This window comes from Macrotis lagotis, chromosome 1 (genome assembly GCF_037893015.1).
Source record: "Macrotis lagotis isolate mMagLag1 chromosome 1, bilby.v1.9.chrom.fasta, whole genome shotgun sequence".
Lineage (NCBI taxonomy): Eukaryota > Metazoa > Chordata > Mammalia > Peramelemorphia > Peramelidae > Macrotis > Macrotis lagotis.
This window is the reverse complement of record NC_133658.1, coordinates 607,970,973-607,997,786: the sequence shown is the minus strand read 5'-3', so window position 1 is coordinate 607,997,786 and position 26,814 is coordinate 607,970,973. Positions and strand designations below refer to the sequence as shown.

The 26,814-nt window shown below is 35.0% G+C and overlaps 1 protein-coding gene across 5 annotated transcripts in view; it reads right to left on the bottom strand.

Moving 5' to 3' along the window:
* CLASP1 (cytoplasmic linker associated protein 1) overlaps nt 1-26,814 on the bottom strand; it is a 379,426-nt gene that overhangs the window by 338,316 nt on the left and 14,296 nt on the right. For all 5 annotated transcript variants that reach the window (XM_074214965.1, XM_074214964.1, XM_074214967.1 and 2 more), the window contains exon 2: nt 2,501-2,984. In XM_074214965.1, the coding sequence (XP_074071066.1) occupies nt 2,501-2,695 (195 nt within the window). In that variant the 5' untranslated portion in view covers nt 2,696-2,984. The remainder of the gene's footprint in view (nt 1-2,500; nt 2,985-26,814) is intronic.

The window sequence follows — 26,814 nt, the reverse complement described above, 5'->3', positions numbered from 1 at the left end:
CCAATTGACAAATGGTCAAAGGATATGCAAAGGCAATTTACAGATGAGGAGATCAAAGTAATCCATAGCCATATGAAAAAAATGCTCTAAATCATTAATTATTAGAGAAATGCAAATTAAAGCTTCTCTGAGGTACCACCTCACGCCTCAGATTGGCCAATATGACCAGGAAGGATAATGATCATTGTTGGAAGGGTTGTGGGAAATCTGGGACACTATTACACTGTTGGTAGAGCTGTGAACTCATCCAACCCTTCTGGTGAGCTATTTGGAACTATGCCCAAAGGGCAAAAAAAAAAATGTGCATACCCTTTGACCCAGCAATACCACTACTGGGTCTATACCCTGAAGAGATGAAGAAAAAGGATAAAAACATTACTTGTACAAAAATATTTATAGCAGCCTTGTTTGTGGTGGCAAAAAATTGGAAATCAAGTAAATGTCCTTCAACTGGGGAATGGCTTAGCAAACTGTGGTATATGTATGTCATGGAACACTATTGTTCTATTAGAAACCAGGAGGGACGGGATTTCAGGGAAGCCTGGAGGGATTTGCATGAACTGATGCTGAGTGAGATGAGCAGAAGCAGAAAAACACTGTACACCCTAACAGCAACACGGGAGTGATGTTCAACCTTGAAGGACTTGCTCATTCCATCAGTGCAACAATTGGGAACAATTTTGGGCTGTCTGCAAAGGAGAGTACCATCTGTATTCAGATAAGGAGCTGTGGAGTTTGAACAAAGTTCAAGGACTATTCATTCCCTTTAATTTAGGAAAAAACAGATATCGTATTGTCTGATCTTGTCACCTCTTAGACTTCTCTTCTTTAAGGATATGATTTCTCTCTCATCACACCCAATTTGGATCAATGTACAACATGGAAACAAAGTAAAGACTGACAGTGTGCTTTCCGTGTGGGGGTGGGGGGAGGGAAGCAAGATTGAGAAGAAAATTGTAAAACTCACATATCTTTAATAAAAATAAATTTTAAAAAAAGCATTTGTTGAGCACCTACTCTGTGACAACCATTGTACAAGATCAGAAGCAGCATGATTTGATCCCTCCCCTCGAGATCTCAAGGTGGAGATAAAATTAATAAAGACAAAAAATTGTCACAAGATAAAGAGTATCAAGTAAGAGATTGTGTCCAAGGAATCTGCACAGAAAAGGCATAATCATAACAACAACAATATCATCATTTAGATAGCACCTTCTATGGGCAGGTGCCATGCTAAATGCTTTAAAATGGCATTTCATTTTGATCCACACAAACATACTGGAAGATAAATGCTATTATAATCTGTATTTTACAATTGAAGAAATTAAGTCAAACACAAGTTAAGTGACTTTTCTGAATCAGATTTTGAAATCAAGTCAGGAGTCCTGTACTCTGCAACATCTAACTGCTTCTAAGATAGGGCTCTGAAAGATTTCAAAAGCCAAAGGAGATAAAATTAGCAATCATATGTCAAATTCAGTGCAGAATCAAAAGTCAGGACATGTTTGCCCTTGCTTTCTACAATGTGCTTAAATCAATTTGTGGACATGATAGTTCATTAATAGCATTCAGATATCCAATTTCCAAATGACATTTAGGAATAATGGAGGAAAAAGGACAAGAAAATTGATTCTGAAGGAATCAAATGAATGATGAAGAACCAAGAACAAAAGAGAATTACAACAAAGAGTACAAGAGTTTTGACTTCTTTAAGGTTCTTTCATGAAGCAAAAGCTGCATCAGCTCTATCAGATTTCAATCCTGCCTTAAGGGAATAACCCCAAAACATAATAAAACACAGTAAATACAAATCCTATTATTCTCTTTTTTTTTCTTACTAAGAGCACAGTATTTGGAATGGAGAAGTGGTTCACTTTCCTTGTCAGTTCAATTATGAAACCTGCCCTACTATCACCATCCCCAAAGATACCATGTGGCATCTGTCTTTCCAGAATCTGCAATATGTCAGCCAGTCCATTGCACATAGGTCACAAAAGAGTTCTTGGAAATCAATGCCATTCCTGGTCAGAGACCTGTGTTAGCTTCTAACCAGAAACCTTAAGGTGAAAAGCTCATATCCAATTACCAATCTCATCCCCCAGAAGCTATCATCAGAGACCATTTGCCATTCATAAAGGACCATTTACATATTCTCCCAAAACTCCACATTCATCACTCCCAAGATACAAGGATTGCAACTTCAGGTTTGCAAATGCTTATAAACTTTCCAATATATATAACCTTTTTTTTCATTCATTTAGTTTCCATAAAAAGATATACTGGACAAGGATTTTATATTACTTAACAAACCCAAAGGAGGGGAATTATTCAATGATTCTGGTACCAAATATCCCAAAGTCACAAATCACTGGGTATAATACTTTACTGGTATCAAAGAAACCACATTGTTTCATACACATAATGTTTTTAATGGTGAGATTTAGAAGTAGTATAATTTAACCCAACCACCTATAGAAGAGTCTTTTTAAGCAAAGCTTACCTTATAATTACTAGAGTTCACCCAAGAAGTAGCAAGTCCATCCACAAGCTTATCTAACATGGTCTGATCATGTTCAAGATCAGCAGACTTCTGCTTGTCTGAGAAATAGTCTATTAGTTCTTGGCCCACTTGGAGTCGTTTCCCCACATCTTTCTGCAACACCTGTGCCAAGCAAGACTCCATTCGGTATTCCATGGTGAAATGCAAATATAGCACGGGCCGGAGAAAGCTAGAGGGCAGTCAGGCTGAATACCCCACTAGGAAAACTTCCTGGAGGTTGTCTCTTTGTCTGACAAAGGTTACTGAGGGCCTTGGTTTCAAAGATGCAATCCGGGGAATGGCAACAATGCACCATGTGTGTCTCAAGAGCAGCTGGGAGGATATTAAAAGTTCAATTTAAATAACTAGCAGGATATAAAGTATTGAGTAGCGCAGCAATGCTATGCTATTGGCTCTAAAATACTTCATAATTCAGCAGTCCATTCTGAAAAAGAAGAAAAAGAGTAAAAATCAGGAGAGAGTAAGCAGAAATAAATGTTATTAAACATCAAAATCAGGGACAATAAACCATACAGTAGAATGAATAATAATTATGTACAGAGTGAAAAACATTAACATTTGGCAACCAGATCTGAACAGTATAATTATTATTTTTATCAGTATATATATTGATATTCAAAGACTTACTGCAAATAAATCAGTAAGCACCAAACCAGTCTTTCCTCATAATTTTAACATAATTCCAAGCTTGAATCTTAACCAGTCTAAATGACTCATCTGTGAGTATGACAGTTCACTAGTCTAAATTCATTCTTTCAAATTACCAAAGAATAGAAACAGGGGCACCTCCCACAGAAATATTTGACACCATTTTGCCAGCCTGACCCCATTAATTTAAGTCTGCCATGTGGGACCTGCCTTTAATTGCAGTCTTTGCAATGCTGGTGTACAAGCCACCCAGACTCAAAGAAGAAATTTGGTTTCTGTCTACTTATCTCTGTAGGTTACCAACCCAAGCCCATTACAATATGCAAAATTGCTTGATGAACTATTAAGCCATTAGGAGAAACACTTTCTGCAAGTGGGCCTGAGGGGGTCAAACATCTGAGTGGAAGATAACAGACTGAAATGTAACTGAGAAGTATTTAACAAAATAAATAAGAATATAAAACAAATATATTTTAAAACTAATTCAATATGTACCCCACAGGGACTCTTAAACTGAGTTTAATGGTACTGTTTCTATTTGAGTTGACACACTGTGTATACAGAACTGGTTCACAACCTTTTGGTATGAGGAACTTTTCATTAAAATATTTCACAAACCCTCACAGTATAGTAGTTGTAATCTATAGCTGTCGAGATGAGATAATTCCAATTCAGAATGCAGGTTAGAAGAGAATCATTTAAGCATCAAACTTATTTCTTTAGTGGAGGAATGTGAGAAAGACAGAAAAGTTCCAAAATTGATTAGTTAAATTTTCTTTATAAACTAGCTAATTAATTTCTGACTGGTTGAAAAACCTTTCACATTAAGTTATAACTACTATTTATCTCCATACTTAGTAATAGCTAATAAATCTTAAGTCCTATTTCAGAAATACCAATCTATTCAATTCTTCTCATCATAATTTTCTTTTATTTTTTTTTAGTTTTTTTTTAACAAAGCAATGGGGTTAAGTGACAGCTAGGTAATTAAGTGTCTGAGGCCACATTTGAACTCGGGTCCTACTGACTCCAGGGCCAGTGAACTATCCATTGTATAACCTAGCAGCCCCCCTTCATAATTTTCATTAAGCCTCATAGCTAATACCTCTCCTTCCCCTTCTAAGTAAAGGAGTGTTACTCATACTACAGGTGTCCCTCTCTCATCAATTTCAATCTCATCTGTGTGACTACATCTGTCTGTCTCTGTCTCTGTCTGACAAAACCTGGATTCAAGAAGACCTGAGATCAAGTTCAATTTTTAAGGTATTAAATCACTTAAATCTCGGCTACTATAAGTAACAGGAGATATTGTTCTGTACTGATCCGTACTGGTCAAAGGAATTTCCTCATCAAGCATGTTCCATGGCAATGAATATTAAAAGCTTCAGTCCAAAAATTTTTTTAAATCTAAATACAGGAAATAAAAGAAAAATGGGGGATGATTATTTGCATTATGAAAGGGCTCACTACAAAACTCCTTTGTAACAAGCTCCTCTAGGAATAATAATCAAGAATCTCAGAGTTGAAAAGGACCTGCATTAGAAGCTTATAAAAGTCCAAAACAGACCCAAATAAGAAACTTAATTATATCAAACAAATTATCCACCCTTTGTTTGAAGACCACCAATGTTAGGGGAATCATTATTTTTCTCCCAAAGTAATATATGCCACGGCTTAATACCTCTTAATTGTTAGGAAGTTTTTCTTTTATACAATAGTAAATTTTCCTCTTCACAACCACTACCTTTAACTTTTAGTTCTGCGGGGCAAAACAGAACAAGCCTAATCATTTAAACAATAAGCACAGAGCAAATTAGATGGCACAGTGGATAGAGTCCAGAAGACTTGAGTTCAAATGACGCCTCAAGACATTTAATAATTACCTAGCTACGTGACCTCGGGAAATCACTTAACCCCATTGCCTTGCAAAAAAACTAAAAAAAAAAGTATTTATTAAGTATCTCTTATGTGATAGTGTTCTAGTTAAGGAAATCCCCCCCCAAAAAAAAATAAATGAAACAGTTCCTTTCCTGAAGGAGCTTACTTTGGAGAAGATAACATTAGGAAAGAAAGTGTCCAGTTCTTCCCCCCATAATACACACACACACACACACACACACACACACACACACACACACACACACATAATTGCAAAATAAATATATGTTAATTTGTAAAGGAAGGACTGAACAGGTAGGAAATTAGGAAGGCAGAGACCAAGAAAGGCCTTACATAGCAAGATATGGTATGTAAGCTGAGTTCTGAAGAAAAATGAGTATTCAAAGAAGTGGAAGTAAAGAAGGAATGCAATCCCTTTCATGATGGATGTCATGTTCTCTCCTAAATCATTTCTTTCTTCTCCAGATAAAACATTCTTATTTCTTTTAACAATTATCAGATGCATAATTCTCAGGCTCATCATCATTCTGGTTACCTTCCAATGGACACTCTTCAATTTAAAAGGTAGATACGGGCTGAGCAGGGCAACAGTCAAGCAAGCTAATGCCTCTCTTAATGCTTCAGATTTTGTTCACTTTTTTGACTGCCATATCACATTGCTGGTGGATATTCAATATGAAGTTCAGTAAAACCTTAAGTTCTCTTCCATCCAACACTACCTTCCCTATTTTAAACCTCTGAGCTTGATTTTTTTTAAATAAATGAAAAAAGTACTTGCAGATCAATGAAAATTACCCAATAACTGGTAAACATAGCTCTAAAGGGGGGGGGGGACAAGAGACTGTTCTAAATCTCACCTGCATCACCTAATTATTTATGTAATTTTAGTCTAATAATGTATTCCTTTTTTAATCTTGGTTTCTTCATCTATAAAGAGAGAAGATACCTGTCCTGACATTACAGATCTGTGGCTAGATCAAATAAAAATATACATGAAAATACTATATAAATGTAAAATAGTTATTATGTATTATGTAATGTCTTAATGAACTCATTACCTTATTATCAATGGCATTTCCCTATTTGAGCAGTCTAGTGGACCTAACTAGAAAAATAGAAAGGGAGAATATGAAATAAAAAGAATAGTAGTAAATTAGTTTGCCAACTCATAAACCACTTATAGCCTCTATTGCTTATCTAACAATAATCATATTCTGTCTTTTATTATTAATCCTTTATGTGTATGACATTCCTACTGAGAATAAGCAGCTTCAAATATATTCTCAGAATCATGTAATCATAACATTTTAAAATAGGAATGAACCTGAAAAATAATTATATCCAATCTCTTCATTTTTACAGGTAAGCAAACTGTATCTAGCTATAATCCCAAATACAGTAGGTGCTATGCTATAAACACTAGCAGACATTCAGTTTTTGTTGAATAAAACAACCATAAAAAGTTTAGGCAACACAGTTAATGGCTGTTATGTTTAATTCAGTGGTTCTCAAAATGTAGATCCCTAAAGATCCCTCAGACTCTTTCAGAGGTATCATGAAATCAAAATTATTTTCATATTAATATTAAGATATTTTGCTTTTGGGGAGGCTACGTGGCACAATGTATAGAGCCCTGGAGTCAGGAGTACCCGAGTTCAAATCCAGCCTCAGACACTTAATAATTACCTAGCTGTGTTGGCCTTGGGCAAGTCACTTAACCCCATTTGCCTTGCAAAAACCTAAAAAAAAAAAAGATATTTTCTTTCTAATATACTAAAAATCAAATTAAATAACCCATATAACAAAGTTTTTTTGGGGGGGAGGGGGTAAGTATAAAGTCTTAGAACCAGTCTAGTCTATTTAAAGAGGGGAAAACAAAGAAATAACCATCTACCAATATAATACACAGGCTATAAAATTATTAAGGAAAATTTAAAATATAGCTCCTTAATAACTACAAATTACCATCATCTAGATTTCATAATTGAATCAAGTTTTAAAATAAAACTAGGATTTCAGAGAATCTTAGAGCAAGTGTCTTTCTTTTCTTCCTACGGAGAAAGATATTTACGATACCCACCCCCCCCCCAAAAAAAGCTTCCTGACTGTTGTTCCAAATGACAGAGTGGTGATGTCCTAAATTTGCTTCACTTCAGAGTCAAGGCCTTCAGTAAGTTATTTACAAAACCATTAAAGAATAAACCATTAGCGCAGATGAAAAGGAAATAAATATGAGTTGGATCACAAAATATGAGAAATTAAGAAAGAAAATTAGCTTCCCACAAAATAATTTCTTAGTGTCCAGTTTTCAATAAAGGATCGTGGAAAGGAAACAGAGACCTAATTCTAGGAGAGAATATAGATAACAATTCTCTCTTTAGGCACAAGTGAACAAATCAAAAACAAAACAAGAAAACTGAGTTTCTGGAAATCAAACTTGTAAAGTCTCAATATTGTTGCATAATTTTTTAGAGTCATTCTCCTATATTGAAGGCTGATCACCTATGAAGTTATTATACTTTAAAATTTATAGTGGGTAAGGTCAATGAAGAAGGTATTATATATTCTAAATCTGATTTGGATCTTTCTTCCTATACCTAACATTTGCTCAGAAGACATTCAATAATTTTTTCATAAAATATCATTCACCTCCTAACAAGAACAACAACAAAATTTCTTCTCCAAAGCAATTTAATTTAAGGGAATTGTCATCAAACTTCAAAGTTAACAAGTAGTCAGGAATTATCCTAAGGTTTTTCAAGCCCCTTCATAAATGAGAAAAGAAACAGAATTTCCAGTCATTTCCCTTCTGGCTTTCATTATTATTAGAAGTTTGTCCTATTTTTCACTATGACACACTGAAAAGAGGTTAGACTGTACTAGGACCAGGAAACAGGAATCAAGGAAAATAAAGTCCAATTAAGTAAACAATGAAAAGATTCCGATTAGTATTTATCCCAATTAAGTATATTTGTGTGTTATCTACCTATGGCAGGGAACCCTTCTTTTGGAGTCATATATAAAAAACTGTCAGGAAACAAACTGTGCCATAAGAACTCAAGAGAAACTTAGAATTAGCCAGAAACAAAAAAATATGAAACCTTCATATGAAATAGTTTACTGGATTCACAAGATAGAAAACAAAGATTCACTTTACTTTTTTCCTTTAAGATTAGAGAGCATTTATGTCTTCAAATCATATTGTTCATTCAAAACCCTAAATTCAATGAATGCTTCTTTTTTACACCCTTCAAAGTCGTCACCATCTCTATTATTCTGATTAGCTTAGACTCAAAACATCACAGGAAGCAATTTTCAAAGTTGCAATGATTAAAATAAATACAAAAATGCACAATGTTTGAACATTCCTAAGGGAAAAAAAATTAAATTTGGAGTGGCTAGGTGGTGCAGTGGATGAAGCACCAGCCCTGGAGTCAGGAGTACCTGGGTTCAAATCCAGTCTCAGACACTTAATAATTACCTAGCTGCGTGGCCTTGGGCAAGCCACTTAACCCCATGTGCCTTACAAAAACCTAAAAAAAAAAAAATTTAAGTTCAATAGAGATAATTCCTACCTTATACAGAATGAAACTTTTTTAGACTTATAAAGGAAATTAAAGTTAGTTTCCCCAAATCCCTTCATTTTATAAACAAAGAAACTGATAAAGACATCTCCAACACATTTTGTGACCCTGGAAAGTCATTGGAGAGGCATCAGATGGTGGAGTAGAAAGAAGTATAGTGTATCCCCCCACACACCCTCCCCCCCCTCCAAAAAAAAAAAAGATCTAGAAAACATACAAGATTCAATCCTGATCAGGAGTCCAAGAAGAAAAAAAAAGTCACAGTGATTCATTTTTCCAGTCCCAGTCTGCAAACACTAGACAACAGAATCTGGTCAAGAGCAAGCTAAAGCAGAGTCTGCCCCAAAGCAAGAAGAGGTACCAAGTACTATCATCAAGGTTCTATCTAATCTTGTGTAGGGTGAAAAAATGGGCAGCAATGTCACAGATTTCAGTTACAAACTGAAAAGGGATATTGTACTTTGGGGTGGCACTCCAGGCTTTGAGGGCCCTCACAGGTGTGCCCAGCAATGAGCAAATGGTGAAGCATAGTCTCAGTTCTAGCTTCCAGGCTAGTATAGAAATACCAGACCAAGGGGAAACCAACAATTCTGTCTCTATGAAATAGCAGAGCATCCATACAACTGAAGGTGGGAAAATCCATCAATAATCAACAGCAGGGATTTTATGCAGTCCAACTGAGGGTTTTAATCTTCACACGCAAAAATATAAAATAATAATATTTTGCATGGGATGAATATTAGATTTTTAAATTCCATCACTAATAAATAAGTCAGCATGCACCTGCCTTCATATTGTTCTTTCTCATTGGTGAAGTAATGGGTGAGAGAGAGAGAAGGCAGATTTCTTTACCAAATGAAAAAAAATTTAAATCATTTTCCCTCACTGGTCTCAGTTTCCTGACAAAAGAGGATAATAATAGCATCTACTTCACAACAATATGCACAAAGTGTTTTGCAAACCTTAAAGCATTATATAAACAATAACTATAATGACAATGACTACTAGTAATAGTATAGTAGTAGTAGTACTATTTTCATAGTCTTACATTGTCGAAAGTAACATTCAGAATTAAATTTTATTTCTAAAGGGAAAAGAAAATCTCCCTGGAAAATATCAGTCTTTCAAAAAAAAAAGTATTCAAAAAGAACTACAGTAAGCATATTACCTATTCTTTTTATTTAGTAGAGTACAGTATCAAGAAAGTAACAGACCCAGAGCAGTTAGGTGGTGAAGTGGATAGAGCACTGGCCCCAAAGTCAGGAGAACCTGATTGAAAGCTGACCTCATGCACTTAATATGGCATTTCCCCACATATAAGACGATTCCACTTATAAGGTGCACCCTAATTGTGGGGCACCAAATCGGGAAAAAAAAATGTATTACATAAAATTATTGAACTCAAGTTTTATTCATCATGAAATTCAAGGACCTGCTCATAGCTTTCAGGCATCTTTTGGGCAAGTCTGGTGTTTAGTTCATTCCTGCTCTTTATCAGCAATTCTTCTTGCCTCATGCTGAACCATCTTTGTGGATACAGGAATTCCCATTGCCTTTTGTTCTTCAATCCATCTCTTCAACTCCCTCTATAAATCAGGCCATTTTGCTGACTTGCCTCTCACGGCTTTCTTCTGCCGCAACATTTTCAGTAAGATTTCTTCTTCCCATGGCCATTCTCGGATTGTTTTCTCAGTTGGAGAAACTGACGTCCAGCAGTACAATTTCCAACCATTTCTGCAAACTGGATCATTTTGAACTTGAATTCAGCATTGTAGGAAATCTTTTCTGAGCCATTTCTGGGCAGAACGTGGCAAAACATAATCTAATATATGAGTAACAAATGTGTAACAATGAATGCAAAGACAACAAGCACAGAAAAAGCAGGAAATGCAAGGAAAAAACCTACAACCACTGTATAAAACATTGCCAGAGAGAGAGAGAGAGAGAGAGAGAGAGAGAGAGAGAGAGAGAGAGAGAGAGAGAACGAGAACAGAGAGCATCAGACTTCAACCTAAGGCCTCAGTAATGTGATCTATGGAATTACATTAAGTTTCACTAATTTATTGAGTTCCAAAGAGTAAAATTCAAGGTACTGGCAGTCAATCACTCCAACTCCTTAGAGAGGCAGACTTTAATCCCTTTATTCAAATGAAACTCCAATTGCAAAAGTCCTACAACTCATTTTCCCACATCTGTTGTTTTCCTTATGCTCTTTGTCATAGAATTAAAGAATATCGATGTTGAAAGGGACCTGAAAGGCCATCTTGTCCAAACAGTTCCTGAAGAATCCTATCTATAACACTGCCAAGAAAGAGTTATCTAAGATATTATTGGAAACTTGGAGTAAAGGGAAAATCTATTACTTTGAGGCAGTCATGTTAATTTTCGGATAATGTTTTATTAAAAAAAAGATTAATTTTTTGTCTTTAGTCTATTTTCCAGTCATAGTTTCTAGTTATGCTCATGAGGACTAGGCATAACTAATTTAAACTCTCTTCCCTGTGATAATTCTTCAAATATTAAAAGACATTGATCATATTCTCCCAAATCCTAATTCTTCCAAAGGCAGAGGTTAATGTGAAAAGACTAGAATTTCTTGAAACAATAACAAAAATTAGAACAAATACAAGTTTGCTTCAAAACACTAGATCTATTCTCCTAATATTTATTTATTCTAATAGTCCTAAAAGTCACCTTTTGCAGAGAAATTAGGTAGCCAAAAGATGTTTTAAGAAAAGAACTCCAATGAGCCAAGCATATAGACTCTTAAAAATGTATTTCATTTAGAAACTGACATTTAAAGTCTGGCTTCTTCCTAATTGGGTTAGGCACTCTGCCTGTCCACATCCTCTATAAGTCTGCCACAACTTGTCTTCTTGCTGTTCCTCACTAATGACACTGCCTCCTTTCTCTCTACTTTTACATTGGTTGAAATTTGTGGAAGGCTCTTCCTTCTAATCTTTACCTTTTAGTTTCCTGTTCCCAAAAACCTAGTTTATGTCAGATCTTTTCCTTCCCCCACTCCCAGCTGCTAGTTCCCTCTATTATTAATCTACATTGTATTGATTTTGCAGAAGTTCACTATATTTACTTATATATTTACATATGCAATATGATATCTACCAAATAAAATGAGGCAACGAATTTGTGTCTTAGTATACTTAATGTCAAGCAAAATACCTAGCAAGAAGTCTGTTGACTGATTGATGTACCTAAACCTATTCAGCTAGTCACCATAGAATATAAAAACATGGACTCAAGTCCTTGAGGTCAAACTCTTAAATAAGTGAGAAAAATTATATAAGTGCTAAACAGCAAATAAGACAAGGCAACTGCCAACCACTTGACATGAGATATTAAGAATTCAGGAGGGAAGGGGCAGTTAGATGATATAGAGGACAGAGCACCAACCCTGGAATGGGGAGGACCTAAGTTCAAATCCAACCTCAGACACTTAATAATTACCTAGCTATGTGATCCTGAGCAAATCACTTAATCCCACTGCCTTGCAAAAAACAAACAAACAAAAAAAGAATTCAGGAGGGATAACTAACTTAATCATGGAAATCTTCACCCAAAACAGAGAACTTAAAACTGGTCTTTTAAAAACTGGTAGGATTTGTTTGGGGCTAAGTTCAATACTCTAGTAGGGAGAAAATCACAATGAAAGTGCTAATCAAAAGCAGGAAAGTGAGAATAAGCATGATATGTTCAAGGAAAAGTTAATTAAGACTAGCAATTAATTTGTATCAGAAGATTCTTGTATAGAACAAAAAGTTGGAAAGCTTAGAAACAAATAATGGATGGTTTTCAATCCTTTAGTTAAACTACTCTACTCTAACCAGCTTCATGATAGAGATTTAAATTAGGTTTCCTACTAAAGATTCTGTCAGGAAAAACTTTAAGGTAATTACTGAAAAATCAATCAAAAAGTATTTAATAAGGCTTATAATGTGACAGGACACAGTGCTAAGCTTCAAATATATGATAGAAAGCAAGGAAAAAGTCAGAAAATGACAGATACTACATTTAAAATAAATATCCAGGGGGCGGCTAGGTGGCACAGAGGATAGAGCACCGGCCCTGGAATCAGGAGTACCTGAGTTCAAATCCAACCTCAGACAATAATTACCTAGTTGAGTGGCCTTGGGCAAGACACAACCCCAATGCCTTGCAAAAAAAAAAAAATTAAAAACAAAATAAAAATAAAATAAATATCCATTTTGATTCTTCTTTTACAACATGATTAGTATGGATCTATGTTTAGCATAGTTATATATGTAGAGTCTATATTAGATTTCTTTCTGTCAAGGGGAGGGGGGGAATGTAAAACTCAAAACCTTGCAAAAAAATGATTGTTGAAAATTACCATTGCATATAGTTGGAAAAATAAACAATTCCATTTTGTTTTTTTTTATTTCTATAGCTTAAATTGGTTATGATCCGGGTTTGGGGAGGCAGAGAAAAATGTAAGTGGACACGTTAGAAATGAAGCACTAAGGAAACAAAGACCTGAAATACTTTCTCACCTAAATATTGAGAAATATAACGTAAAAGTGTTGCCCCAGTTAAAAAACAACCACATCCCAGAACTCCTCCTTTTTTTTTTAGATTTTTTTTTTCTCAAGGCAATGGGGTTAAGTGGTTTGCCCAAGGCCACACAGCTAGGTAATTATTAAGTGTCTGAGGCCAGATTTGAACTCAGGTTCTCCTAACTCCAAGGCCGGTGCTCTATCCACTGCACCACCTAGATGCCCCCTCAGAACTCCTCTGGAAACATCATTAAGGAATTTGGATTGATTGAAAGGCCAGTTTAAGCCAGAAATATAGTACACATTAATACTCAGCATTCTGTGTCTGCTGGGGAAAGGGGAGAATTAATTATAGAAACAAAATGTCAGTATTTTGCATCTCTGCAATAAGCATACTATAGTAGCAATTACCATTTTAAAAAGTACAAGCAATGTTAATACATATATGCATATTATCATTCAAAACTTTACTGTGTCCTATATACTAGAAGTTATCTTCTCTTATGCTTCTTTTCCTTCTCCTTTGTTTCTATCTTTTTCCTTCTTTCTCTTCAATTATTCTTGGACCTTCTGTTCCGAAGCTAAGTGAGCCATTAAACCCAGGGAAAATACCACTCTCTTCGTTCTCACAGTATTCAATCCCTCCCAGTTTCAATAACACAACAAAGATAGCAGATGCATCTAAAACTATTCCAAAAAAGTCAATAAACCAAAGAGAAGATTGGCACTAACTTATCCTCACATTGTCCTAAAATTTATAAACTCACTGCTACACTAGTCTGGAATTCAAAGTCCTTCAAAACCTATTTACATCCCACACTCAAATTCTGTGATCCATGATACTTGGCCTCCTTGCTGCTCCTTGAACAAAATACTCCATCACCTAATTGAGCATTTTCAGTAGCTGTCCCCATGCAAGGGATGCCCCCCCCCCCATCTCCACCTCCTGGATTCCCTAGATTCCTTCAAGACCCAGTTAAAATCTTACCTTCTACAGGAAACTTTTCCCAAATTGCCTTAATTCTAGTGCCTTCTCTCTGATTATCTCCAACTTAACTAAATACAGTTTGCTTTGCCCTGATTTGTGTGTTATAATCTCCTATTGGATTATAAACTCTTAAGAGTTGGGACTATTTATTTTTTGCCTTTGTATTCCTAGAAGAGTATAATAACTGGCACAGAGTAGGAACTTATATTTATTGACTGAGCAACAGGTTCCTGATTTTTAGTACCACTGTCTAGGTAAAAATTCTTTTCCCTTGCTACTTCTCATATTTTCATCCTTATCTACCTCAACCCACCCCAATCCTTATTTTCCTCTTCTTAATCTCCTTCCAAAGTGTCTTCTGGAACATTCATCTATTTTTAAATTCCCATCTGAATGCCCAAAGATTTTGGTTGCCCAGAAGCTACCCAGCAAGTCATGGAAATAATGCCACCAGATCACTAGATAGCATCATTTATGTTCAAAACTACAATGGTGCCTAATATCTTCAAATCTCTGACTTTAGTTCTTGATTAACAAAAACATTCTTTGGCAAATGCTTTTACTCTCATCCTTCTTGAATCAATTAAAGAATTTCACCTCTAGTAGCACAATATACATGATTCCACCCCTCCCTCTTAATCATGGTCCCAGTTCCAAAAAAACAACAAAATAGAACCAGGGTTCTATTCCATTATTCCTAGCTGGGGTAGCCAGGAAACATGGGCTTGCTCTGAACACACTAATTTTTTTCAAAGTGATCTCTGAGTTTCAGGGGAATATGGTTGAAGGTCTAAGAGGAAAGGTCATACCGATGATCCATTGAGAGATAAATTTGGATATAACATGAGTCACTACCTTGTCGCCAGATATCACATACTGGGTGCTTTGCCCCATGTTGTTGAAGAGTTGAGGTACCTCACTGATACCTGAGTGGAAATCATCCTCTGGATTCCCACAGCATTCAGACCATCACCAGAAGTCCTGTTTCCTAAGAAATCATAGCCATAGGGTGAAATGGTTCTGGAAAAGGCAAGTGAAAAGAATGTCTTTGCACAACAAACCCCTCATTATAACAAACATAATATGCAAAATCATGCCACCCTTAACTTGACTAGCATGATCCCTCTTGAATATAAAGGACAATATTATCATCATCATCATCATCATCATCATCATCATCATCATCATCATCATCATTATTTTATCTGTAATGCTAGGAAGAAGGAATGGAAAGAAGAGCAATGATGCATTGTGGATGAACTGGGAACTGGGAACTGGGACAACCATTCTGAAAAAGCAATTTGGAATTATGTAAATAAAATGACAAAAGGGTCTAAATACATTATACGATTATTTTGTCACTAAGTATGTCTTAGTGAGGTCATTAACAAAAAGAAAAGCTTTATCAAAATATTTATAGTAGCATTTATTGTGGAAAAAAGAACTAGAAACAAAGTAGATCCCCATAGGCTGGTAAATGACTAAACAAGTTGTGACACATGACTGCAATGGAATAGTACTCCATTAGAAACCAGTATGATGAATACAAAGAAGAATTATAAGACTTCCAAGAACTGATTCAAAGTGAAATAAGTGGATTCAAGAAAAAATATACATAAGAACTACAACAATGTAAATAAAAAGAACCACTACAAAACAATTAAATCCAAAATTAAATCATAAAGAACAAAAAAATCCCTAAAGAAAAGGTAAGAGAGGGTACCTCCTTTCTGCTGCTTCATGGAAGTGAGGGCCAGAGGTATCAAATACTAAATAATATAGTTTTTTCAAAGTGTTGTTCAGTTTAGCTGAACAATTTCTCTTTAAAAAAAAATTTAAACACTTTGTTAAAAGTGATACTTCTCAGGGCGGCTAGGTGGCGCAGTGGATAGAGCACTGGCCCTACAGTCAGGAGTACCTGAGTTCAAATATGACCTCAGACACTTAATAATTACCTAGCTGTGTGGCCTTGGGCAAGCCACTTAACCCCATTGCCTTGCAAAAAAACCTAAAAATAAAAAAAAAGTGATACTTTTCTAGGAAGAAAGGAGATGAAAATGAGGGAACAATGCAATGTAAAAAAAAACAAAAGATATCAATAAAAATCTATTTTTTAAAAACCTCTCCTTTGTTCTCCACTGATTTCTGTTTCACTCCTACCTTTTGGCACAATATGAAATGCAGTTTTCTCAATGAAGCAATGAGTATTAATTAAATGCCTGCTATGTACCAGACACTGTGACATGAGCTGGGGTTAACAGAGACAAAAATGAAATTATACTTTCCCCAAGGAAGCTTATAGTCTCTCAAGGAAAAGCATATATAAATAAGTATATACAAAATAAATCCAATTTCTGAGGGGAAACACTGGAAACTGGGGAGAGATTAGAAAGAATCTCCTCTAAGTAGTATATCATCTGAACTTGGAAAGAATCCAAGAACTTTCTAATAGGCAAAGGTACAGAGGAAGTCCATCTATGACATCATACAATAAGTACAAAGGAAGAAAAAGAAGAAATAGTCACATGGAAGGTGAAACAAAAAACTAGGACTATAGAATGTGTACAAAAAGAAATAACGATTAATAAGATTGGAAAGACAAGTTGGAACCAGGTCTTAAAAGAGTTTTATATGCCAAACAAAGAAATCTGAATTTGGTCCTAAGGAAATGGGAAGTCACTGAAGTTTACTGAACAAAGGAGTGACATGATCAGGCCTGTATTTTAGGAATATCAGTTTGGCAGCAGAGTGGAACTTGGAACATAAGAGACAAAGGGAGACCAATTAGAAGGTGTTAGAATATAGATGAGAGGTGATGGGGTCTCATTGCAGCATTTGTAGAGGTCAAAAAGAATGAGGATTAAGAAAGGGTTATCATAGTGGAGTAGAGAAAGTGAATGAGAGTAGAAAAAGTAGAGGCAACAAGAATAGAGAACTTTTCTACAAGTGTGGCTATGAAAGTGAGCAAAGAAAAGGACACGGTTTAAGGAGAGTAGGATAAGTGAGGTTTTTTGGGTTTTGAGGTTTTTTGTGAGGGGGAGATGTATGCATGTTTGCAGAATACAAGGAAGTCAAGATTGGGGCTGGATGAGAAGATTATGGGCCCAATCTGACGGAGGAGATAGAATCAAGGATACATGAAGAAAATTGTACCTAGGAGAAAAAACTACCTTGTCGTCAGTCCATAATAAAGAAAATGTTAAAAAATGAGATGCAGGGGTAGCTAGGTGGCACAGTGGATAGAGTACCAGTCCTGGAGTCAGGAGTACCTGAGTTCAAATCTGACCTCAGACACTTAATAATTACCTAGCTGTGTGGCCTTGGGCAAGCCACTTAATCTCACTGCCTTGCAAAAACTAAAAAAAAAAAAGAGAGAGAGAGAGAGAGATGCACAGAAGGGAAGTAAATAATCTCTTATCCCAAGGGAAGTATGAGGTGAAGTTCTCTACTAAGAGAATGGAAGAAGTTTAAAGAGAGAAAGGAAAGTTTGGAAGAGTTATGGAGGTATCAGAAAATCAATTCAGGAGGACCAAAAGAATCACTTTGCTATAGAGAGCAATTAAGACATGACAAATTTTTTGGGTTTGACAGGTATGGGCAGTGGTAGAACAAGAAGCAAGAGATATAAAAGCAGAGAACAGCAGAACATGGAACTAGCTAACTATCAAATCAAAAATAGGAAGAGACGAAAGTGAAATCAAGGTTGGAATGATGGCTGTGAGGTCTTGGTGAAGCTGTAGAGGCTAGGTTTAAGACAAGTGAGACAAAAAAATTTAGAATGAAAAGAGTTTATGTTCTGTCATGTTAAAGAATTTCAGAACTCTTGATCATGAAAATTTAATAGTTGTGACTGTTGGTGAGATCAAACGTGTGACCATCCCTGTATGCTGATGTTTCCTAAACTATCTTTCACATCTCTTCAATACTTCCATAAATGCCATTTCTCATATAAAACAACTTATTACTTTTGACCTCACTGCTACTTCTGAACTTTATTCTGGAAGACCACTCAAGCCTTTTCTCTAATTCTTACTATTTAATCTCACTACCCTAACTCTGACAACACTATTCACTGACCTCTAGAACATTCTTCTACCTCCTTTGATATTCTTAGCATCTAACTTGATTGTCCTGGATGATTTCAACAGTTCAACAGTGATGACACTAATGGCTTAATCTTTCAGTTCATCAAACTCTCATCAATGATCATGACACCTCCACTGTATTCCAGCCATGTCACAGAAAGAATTAATGGTAAACTTTAGATCTGAAAAATGTTCTACCTCCAGGATGAAGAATTTTGACATTCACCTCTCTCACAAGTCACCTGTTTTCTACTCACCTGCTTACCCCATTACTCCACCTAAACCTATTTATCCTGAATGCCTTAAGTGACATATTTAATTATGCATATATACATAAACATATACAGCCTAAGTTATATGTGTAATTGCTTAATATATTTATGCATACACATAAAAAATTTTCTATATTAATTATAAATGACTGGCACCAGGATTTTCCTGACTGAATCCAACATCTAATTCATTCTGTTATCCTGCCTGCACCTAAAGAGTGTTGAACATTGTGCTACAGTTTCTGAGAAAGGAACAAGCTTGCTGTCAGTATTTTCTTTTATTCTCAAATCACCTAGTATCCAAGAAGCTATAACATTTGCTTCCTGAGCCCACTAAAAATTCATGCTAATCAACCTCAGCTAGACCCTCACATATACAAAGCAACTCTCTCAATTATCTTTAATAGACTTCCTAACACAAAGTCTTTTGAGGCATAAGAGATTTGTAGGTCCCCAATTATAATGTCACCTCCATCCCTTCCCCTCCCCCCCCCCACCCCAGCCCAACTACATCATGTTCTGCTTTGAGGAGACTGTTCAAATAATCATAAATATCTTGCCTTTGTTCAAATCTTAAAACTCTCTGTGCCTTCATCCTCCTTCCCACACCAGGCCTGTACCTGGGTTCTCCTTCAGAAAATTGTTTCAACAATCATCTTGTTATCTTCAGTGCCTCCTTTTCCTCTACCTACAAACATCCTTGGGTCTCTTCAGTCCATTAAAAAAAAACACACGCAAAACTTTCCTCAACTGTACTACTCTCACAAATTATTGTCCCGTTTCTTTTTTTCTGTTTATTACTAAACTTATAGCAAAAGAGCTTTATACCAGCTGCCTCCCCATCACTCAACTTTTGAATTTTGATTTTTGAAATCTGGCTCCTGACCCTACCACTTTTCTGAAATGTTCTCTCTTATGGATCATCAATGACCTCATATGTCAAGTTCCATATAACTTTTTCTGTCCTCACATTCACTGACCTTTTTTGTAACATCTGACACTGATGACCAGTCAGCTCGTCCACCCCTTCTTAACACATACTCCTGTCCAAGTCTAAAACAACATTTCTTTTCTGGTTCTTGTACTAGAATCTGAATACTCCCCCTTCTTGTTTTCCTTTCCCTAGATCATTATTTGACCCACCCCAAGACTGGTTATCCACTCCAAAACTATACCCTTGTTCCCCTTTCACAAAAATCTTTTGGTAATACTAACTACTCCCATGGGTTCAATTAACAACACCCAATAATAGATCTACATATCTGACAATGAATTTCAATTATGCCCAATTCCCATGATTAAGATTTATACATTAATGTACCCATAGCACCTCAATCTCTTCAAAACTGAAAGGAGCATCTTTCTCCCTCCATATGCTTTTCTACCTAAGCTCACTTCTGGTTTTAATATTCATCCTCTTCCCCATTTATTGGTTCCCTCTCTATCACCTCCAAATATTTCCAGGACTAAACAATGTAGATTATTCAATAAATATTTGTTTAATTTATAATGGCACTCTTTAAGCAAAAAACATGAATAAAATGCTCAGCAAATATTTATCTTGAAAAATTAGGATTCTGAAAGACGTATAGGAGTATAAGGATACTATTCCACAATATTGTCTAATAAATAATGAAGAAAACATCTAAACCTTCCTCTCTTCTACCTCTCCTATTACTGTAGAGGGCAATACCATTCTTTCAGTTCTTGAAGCTCCCAACCTAATAGTCATCCTGGACTCCTCTTATCTCTTATGCCCCATATTCAATTGGATGCCCAGCCTATTAATTTCATCATCTCTCAAATATTCCCCACCCCTTTCCTCTGACACTGCTACCACCCTCATCCAAGTCCTTATCACCTCATGACTAGACTATTGTAATAGCCTGCTGATAGATCTGGCCACCCCAAGTTTTTCCCCCACAAAGTAAACAAAATAATTCAATTCTAAAGAACTAGTCAATGAAAGAACAAATCACAGTAATGACAGATAATTCCATCCTAGAAATGACAAAATGACTCAGCATACCAAAGCTTTTGGAATTCAATCAGACAAATCCTTAGAGAAATTTTTTTTTTCTCCTCCAAAACTTTCATCAACCAAAGAGAAAAGAATAATGGAACTAAAGTAACTCAAAAACCTATGAATTTAAAAACACTCCAAAGAATCTATGAAGGAGGATGCTATCCATCTCCAGAGAAAGAAGTGATAAATAAAAATATGCATAGTATTTTTGTGTGTGTGTTTTTATGACAGAGAAATGGTGGTCTTCTCTACTGTGGGGCTGATGGGGATATAATTCAGAATTTAAAAGGTAAAAAAAATAAATATTTTTTAAAGAATTTAATAAATATCAAAATAAGAGTACTGAAAAAATCAAAGGAGAGATTAACAAAATGAAAGAGAAAAAATCTATATATACAATGAATTAATAAAATCAGGTACAGTTTAGTTTTAAAAACCAAAAGGACTGGAATATATACATATAGACACAGTTATTTCATTAAATATTTCCCAATTATATGTAAAAAATTTGTAAATTTCATTTTTTTTAAATATCGAATTTCAAATTCTCTCCTCAACTATATCCCTGTGGATACAGAGTTATCTTTTCTTTTCACTTAATTTGCTAAGTTGTTTAATTAAAAGTCTTTTGTTTTGAAAAAAAATTCTCTCCCTCCTTCCTATTTCTACTCACTTTTTGAAAAAAGCAAGAAAGTTAACATCAATTACACATGTGAAAGTCATGTAAAACATTTCTGTATTAGACATGTTGCAAAAGAAAATACACAGAGAAACAAGAAAAATAAGATAAAATAAAAAGTATACTTCAATCTGAAGTTCATCATTTCCCTCAGGAGGTAGATAGTATTGTTCTTCATGGGACCAGAATTTAAGACTACCTCAAAGGACCAATTTGAGTCAATTAACAATGCATTTTTTTTAATCCATAAGGCAAAGAAAATTGCTAAACTAGTAACACAGATAAACTGTGAGACAATTTAATTCCTTTATATGAAGGCAAAACAAATTACCAGTATGTCAACATGATAAAGAATTCACACTGATTAGAGGTAATTATAAAAAATTTTGTTCAACTATGTGAAAGAATGGAGATTTGTAAAAATATAAATTGCTGAAATTAACAGAACAAGATAGAGAATTTAAATCATTTAAACTTTGAAAAAAAATTGAATGAGTCATAAATGAACTCCCAAGGGGGAAGGCAGAAAGAACCAGATGGATTTACAATCCAATTCAAATAACAATATTATTATTATTATCAGCAGAAGCAACAGCTATCATATAGTGTGTTGAGCACTTTCCACACACTATTTCAATCAGCCTTCATGAGATAAACATTATTATAACCCCAGGAGACAAAAGAGTACATTAAGACTAGGAAACTGTAAGTGACTTGTCTAGGGTCACCCAGTTAATAAGGGTCTAAGACAGGAATAATTCAATATTGTAAGAAGCAACGAAAAGGACAACTTCCTGGGAAAGCTGGAAAGATTAGTACAAATTGATATATATTGAAATGAGCAGACCAGAAAACAATTTATACAATAATAAAACTATACAGATAAAAAACTTTCAAAGACTTAAAAACCTCTAATCTATAAAACAAAAAACTAACCACAGGAACTGATAACGAAGCATGCTGCCCATATGCTAAAGAGCTGATGGTGGTCTCAAGATGTAGAAGTAAATATATATTTTTGGACTTGGCCATTACGGAACGTTGTTTTTGCTTGACTGTGTATTTGTTACAAAAGTTTCTTGCCTCCCAAATGGGAGCAGGAGACACACACATGCACAAGTGAGCACACACACGCACACACACACACATACACATCACAAACAAGAAATACAACATTGAAAATTATATATTAAATTTCTATCTTCAAAAAGAAAAATCATGTCAGCAAATCATACATAACAGATTGACAGTTGCATGTAAAAACTTTAACAGGGATATGAAAATGCTTACTTCAATTGATGTTTAAGTTCAAAATCTTTTAAAATGGGGAAAAATGGTCTTAGTTATATACTCATAAAATTTGGAAAGGATGGCCAATATAGTAGATGACTGAATCTGAATCCAAAACAATTCCACAATGGGATGAATTTAAAAGACAAAATTTAACAGGGATAAATGCAGTCTTGCACTTGAATATTAAAAAAAAAAACCAACAACTTCATAATGCCCTAATAAGGCTTAATGGGGTAGACAACATGCAAAAAACAATGTACAAACAAGAAAGAGGGACAGGATAAATTGGGTGCAGACTCAGAAGGAAGACATTAAGATTAAGGAGGAACGGGAAAGGCTTCTTACAGAAGGAAAGGCTTCAGTTAAAACCTATAGGAAGTAAGGGCAACCAGGAGGCAGAGATAGATAAGATAGATAGCATTCTAGGCATTGGGGGAACTGCCAGCAAAAAGGCATGTAGTCAGGAGATGGAGTGACTTTTGCAAGAAACAACAAGGTCAATATTAGTGGGAAAATAACTCATAGAAAGGAATAAGGCAGAAGAGGGGTGGAAAGGTAGGCCAGAGTAAGATTGCTTGAAAAGTCAAACAGAGGGAGGGCTTCCTTTTTGATGCCAGAGGTAATATGGAGTTGGTTGAATGTCTAATATGCCACTCACCATCAAAGTGAACTTCCTAAAGTACATGAAGAATGAACTAAAGTAAATAAAGACTTGAGGCAGGGAGACCAATCTAAGGGTCACTGTTATAGTTCAGGAAGAAATGACAATGATCTATGAATGCTAGTGTAGAAGCAATGTTAAGAGGAGGAAAGGGGGCATATATGAGAGATGTCACCAAGGAGAAACACCATATTTGACATCTGAATGGATATGTAGAATTTCAAGGGAGTGAAGAGCCAAAGATAACACCTAGGTTACAATTAAAGCAACTCTGAGGTTTCACCAAGAACACTAATGCACTGTTGGTGAAACTGTGAATTGGTCCTGCCATTCTATAAACTGATTTGGAATTTTGTCCAAAAAAATCATACTATGTTTACACTCCAACCCAGAAATAGCAATACTAGGCCTGCAAAAGATCAAAGACTAAGATAACATGGATTTAATTAAATACTTGAAACATGTGAAGCAATTTACTAGGCACTAAGGGATACAAAAATACAAGGCAAAAAAAAAAAAGACAATTCCTGCCCTGATAGAGTTTTGATGGGGAAGATAACATAAAAGAAAGGCAGGGAAAACAAGGACCTATATGGTGATAAAGTAGAAAAAGGAGCCCAGAAAGTGCCAGAAAGAATAAAATGAAATGTGGCTAGACTGGCACCATCCATAAATGAGGCTCCAGGGAAAGTGGTAAAAGATGATATAAAAATAACATCTGAAATATTTTATCTTTCATATATCCTAACAAATACAGTAGTCACCTCATGTGGGAGGGAATAATACACATGACAGTTCAGCAAACAAAGATCAAACAAGGATCTCATGCTGCTATCTAAAACATCTGCCAAGATAGAGACCTACTAAAGATATACAACTTGAATGGGTTTGGCAGCCAGGAGGAAAGGATTACAATGCTTCCATTTCCTTTGTAAAGGCCTTAGTTCTGTTGTATTCTTTAAAGAATGATGTATTTGTTATTCAATGAGATCTTAACCACATAACATTTAATTTAGTACAACAAATATTTACAGGGTAAACAAAAAAAAGCACTGAATTTCAGGCCAACAAACTGAGTTCAAAGCTATCTCTGCCAGTGAGCCACTATGAGACCTTAAAGTCATTTAACTGGATTGGATAGCCTCTCAGGTCCCTCTCACTCTAAATCTATGATCACAGGAAGCTCAGAGAAATTACCTCATCTAAATAGAATAATACCAGTTAATTCCCAGTTCACTGAACTGTTATCAAACTCAAATGAGATTAATATATTCAATGCTTTGTCAACTTGAAAGTACTACATAGATATAAGTTATTATTACTACTTAAGATATTGGTCAGCTCAGTATTTCAGAAAAGCTTGGAAAGACTTGCATAAATTGGTGTTTAGTGAAATGAGCAGATCCAGAAGAGCATTATTATACACATTAACAATAACAGGGGTGATGATCAACCATGATGGATTTATTTCATTTCAGCAGTACATTAATCAAAGACAATTTTAAAAGACTTGTGATGAAAAATATAATCCATATTCAGAGAAGGAACTATGAAGTTTAAATGAAGTACAAAGTTATTAACTTCAATTTTTAAAAGTTGTCTTATCTATTACATCACTTTTTTTTCTCTCTAATGTTTTCTGTCTTCCAATTCTTCTCTCACATGTTCAATATCAATTTACATTTAATATGGTTATAAATAAAGAGCTTATATCACATTGCCTTCTGTCGGGGGAAAGGGGAGGGAAGGAAGGGAGGGAGAAAAATTGTAAAACAAAAAAATGATTAGCAAAAACTATCATTGCATGTAGTTGGAAAAATAAAATATTTAAATTTTTTAAAAGACATTGTCAGCTCACTGCTGTAGATTTGGAAGTTAGAAGAGCTCCATTCAAATCTTAACTCCACCTTTATAAATTGTATGACCACAGTCAAGTTATTTACACTCTCTGTCTTAGCTGTTCATCTATAATCTGAAGATGTAGACAGGCTGATCTCTAGGGGGGCTCCTGCAGTTCTAAGTCTGGGATCCTCAAGGAGGTGATTACAGTCTAATAGAGGAATACAAAATGAAATCATGGATGAGAAAGTCCAGGAAAGCAAACAAAACGATAAGTGAGTAGAGGAGGGAAAAAATGGCCAAGTGCTGGCAGAGAATCAAGGGAGGTTTAGTGGGAAAGGAAGATCCTGAATTGAGTTTTAAAAGATGACTAAAAAAAAAACCCTTAAATATGAAAGAAAAATTATCTGACTTAGGAATTTGCTTAATTCCTGTCTAGGCTTAAAATTTAGAATGGCTAACTCTTCTGCTTCAGAGAACTAATAAAAATGCTATTGTAAAATGACCAACAATGATTCCATAGGTCTCATGAGTCTACCTCCTGAGAAGGAAGTGATTGAGCCAGTAAAGATAGACATGGCCAATTCAGGAATTTACTTTGCATACATTCATACATGCATGTAAGTAGGTGTATGTATATCTACATATTTGCATACATCTACATATATGTTTATATGTGTTATCTGTTGAATGTTGTATATGTTACATGAGTTTTGCTTTTCTCTTTTTCAATTGGGGCAAAGGGATTGAGAAGGAGGAGTAATAGAAGGCACATTTTGATTAAATTTTTAAAATTTAATTTTAAAAACAATATTTGATAATAAAATGATCTTCCTGTATACACCATAATATTGATTTTTAGAAGAAATACTTTTCTCATGGTTCTCTAAACTTTAAAATTTTTATTCCATCCCCATTGATAGTCATTTTATCATTTACATTATTTTAAATTCCAAATACTTTAAAAATGGTGATGCAAATGGGTTTGAAGTAGGAAATTCTTATATATAACCACTTTTCTGTTATTAAAAAACATAGGGGGGATAGAATTGTTTTTATCAGGATTATTTCAATTTGATTTGTCTGGGACAGGAAAGGTTAAAAAAACACTACTGATACAATGTTCTAAGATAATTCCAAAGGACTTATGATTGATTAAAAAATGATATCCACCTCCAGAGAAAGAATTGAAGAATTCTAAAGAAAAATCAAAGCATACATTTTTTACTTTATTTTTTCTTGAGATTTTTTTCATTTATTTTCTTTTGCAAAATGGCTACTATAAAACTATGTTTTCCATGATTACAAAAGTATAATCTATAGGAAATTGCTTGCCTTCTGAAGGAAGGAAAGAGAAGAGGGAAGAGAATTTGGAACTCAATATTTTAAAAAGTAAATATTAAAAAATTGTTTTTACACGTAAAAAATTCAAAAATTTCAAAACAAAAAACATTACAAGCTTCCATATCTGTTTCTGGCTTAAATTAAGATTTGGTTTCTTACTATAATAGACTAAGAAGCCAAACAAAAGGAATAAAGAGCAAGCATGAAAGATTTTCTAAAAGGTTTCCAGAATACATAAGTCCCTAGACCTAGGTAAATAGAAAGAAGAGGAATAATGACATATGATAGCATGACAGCTGACATTGCCATCCAACACATCCCCAGGGAGTTAGTTGGTTACACCCATTGAAGGGGGGGGACCCCTCTCAAATATTGAGTTCTTAATGCAAGGCCAGAAGGTGCAC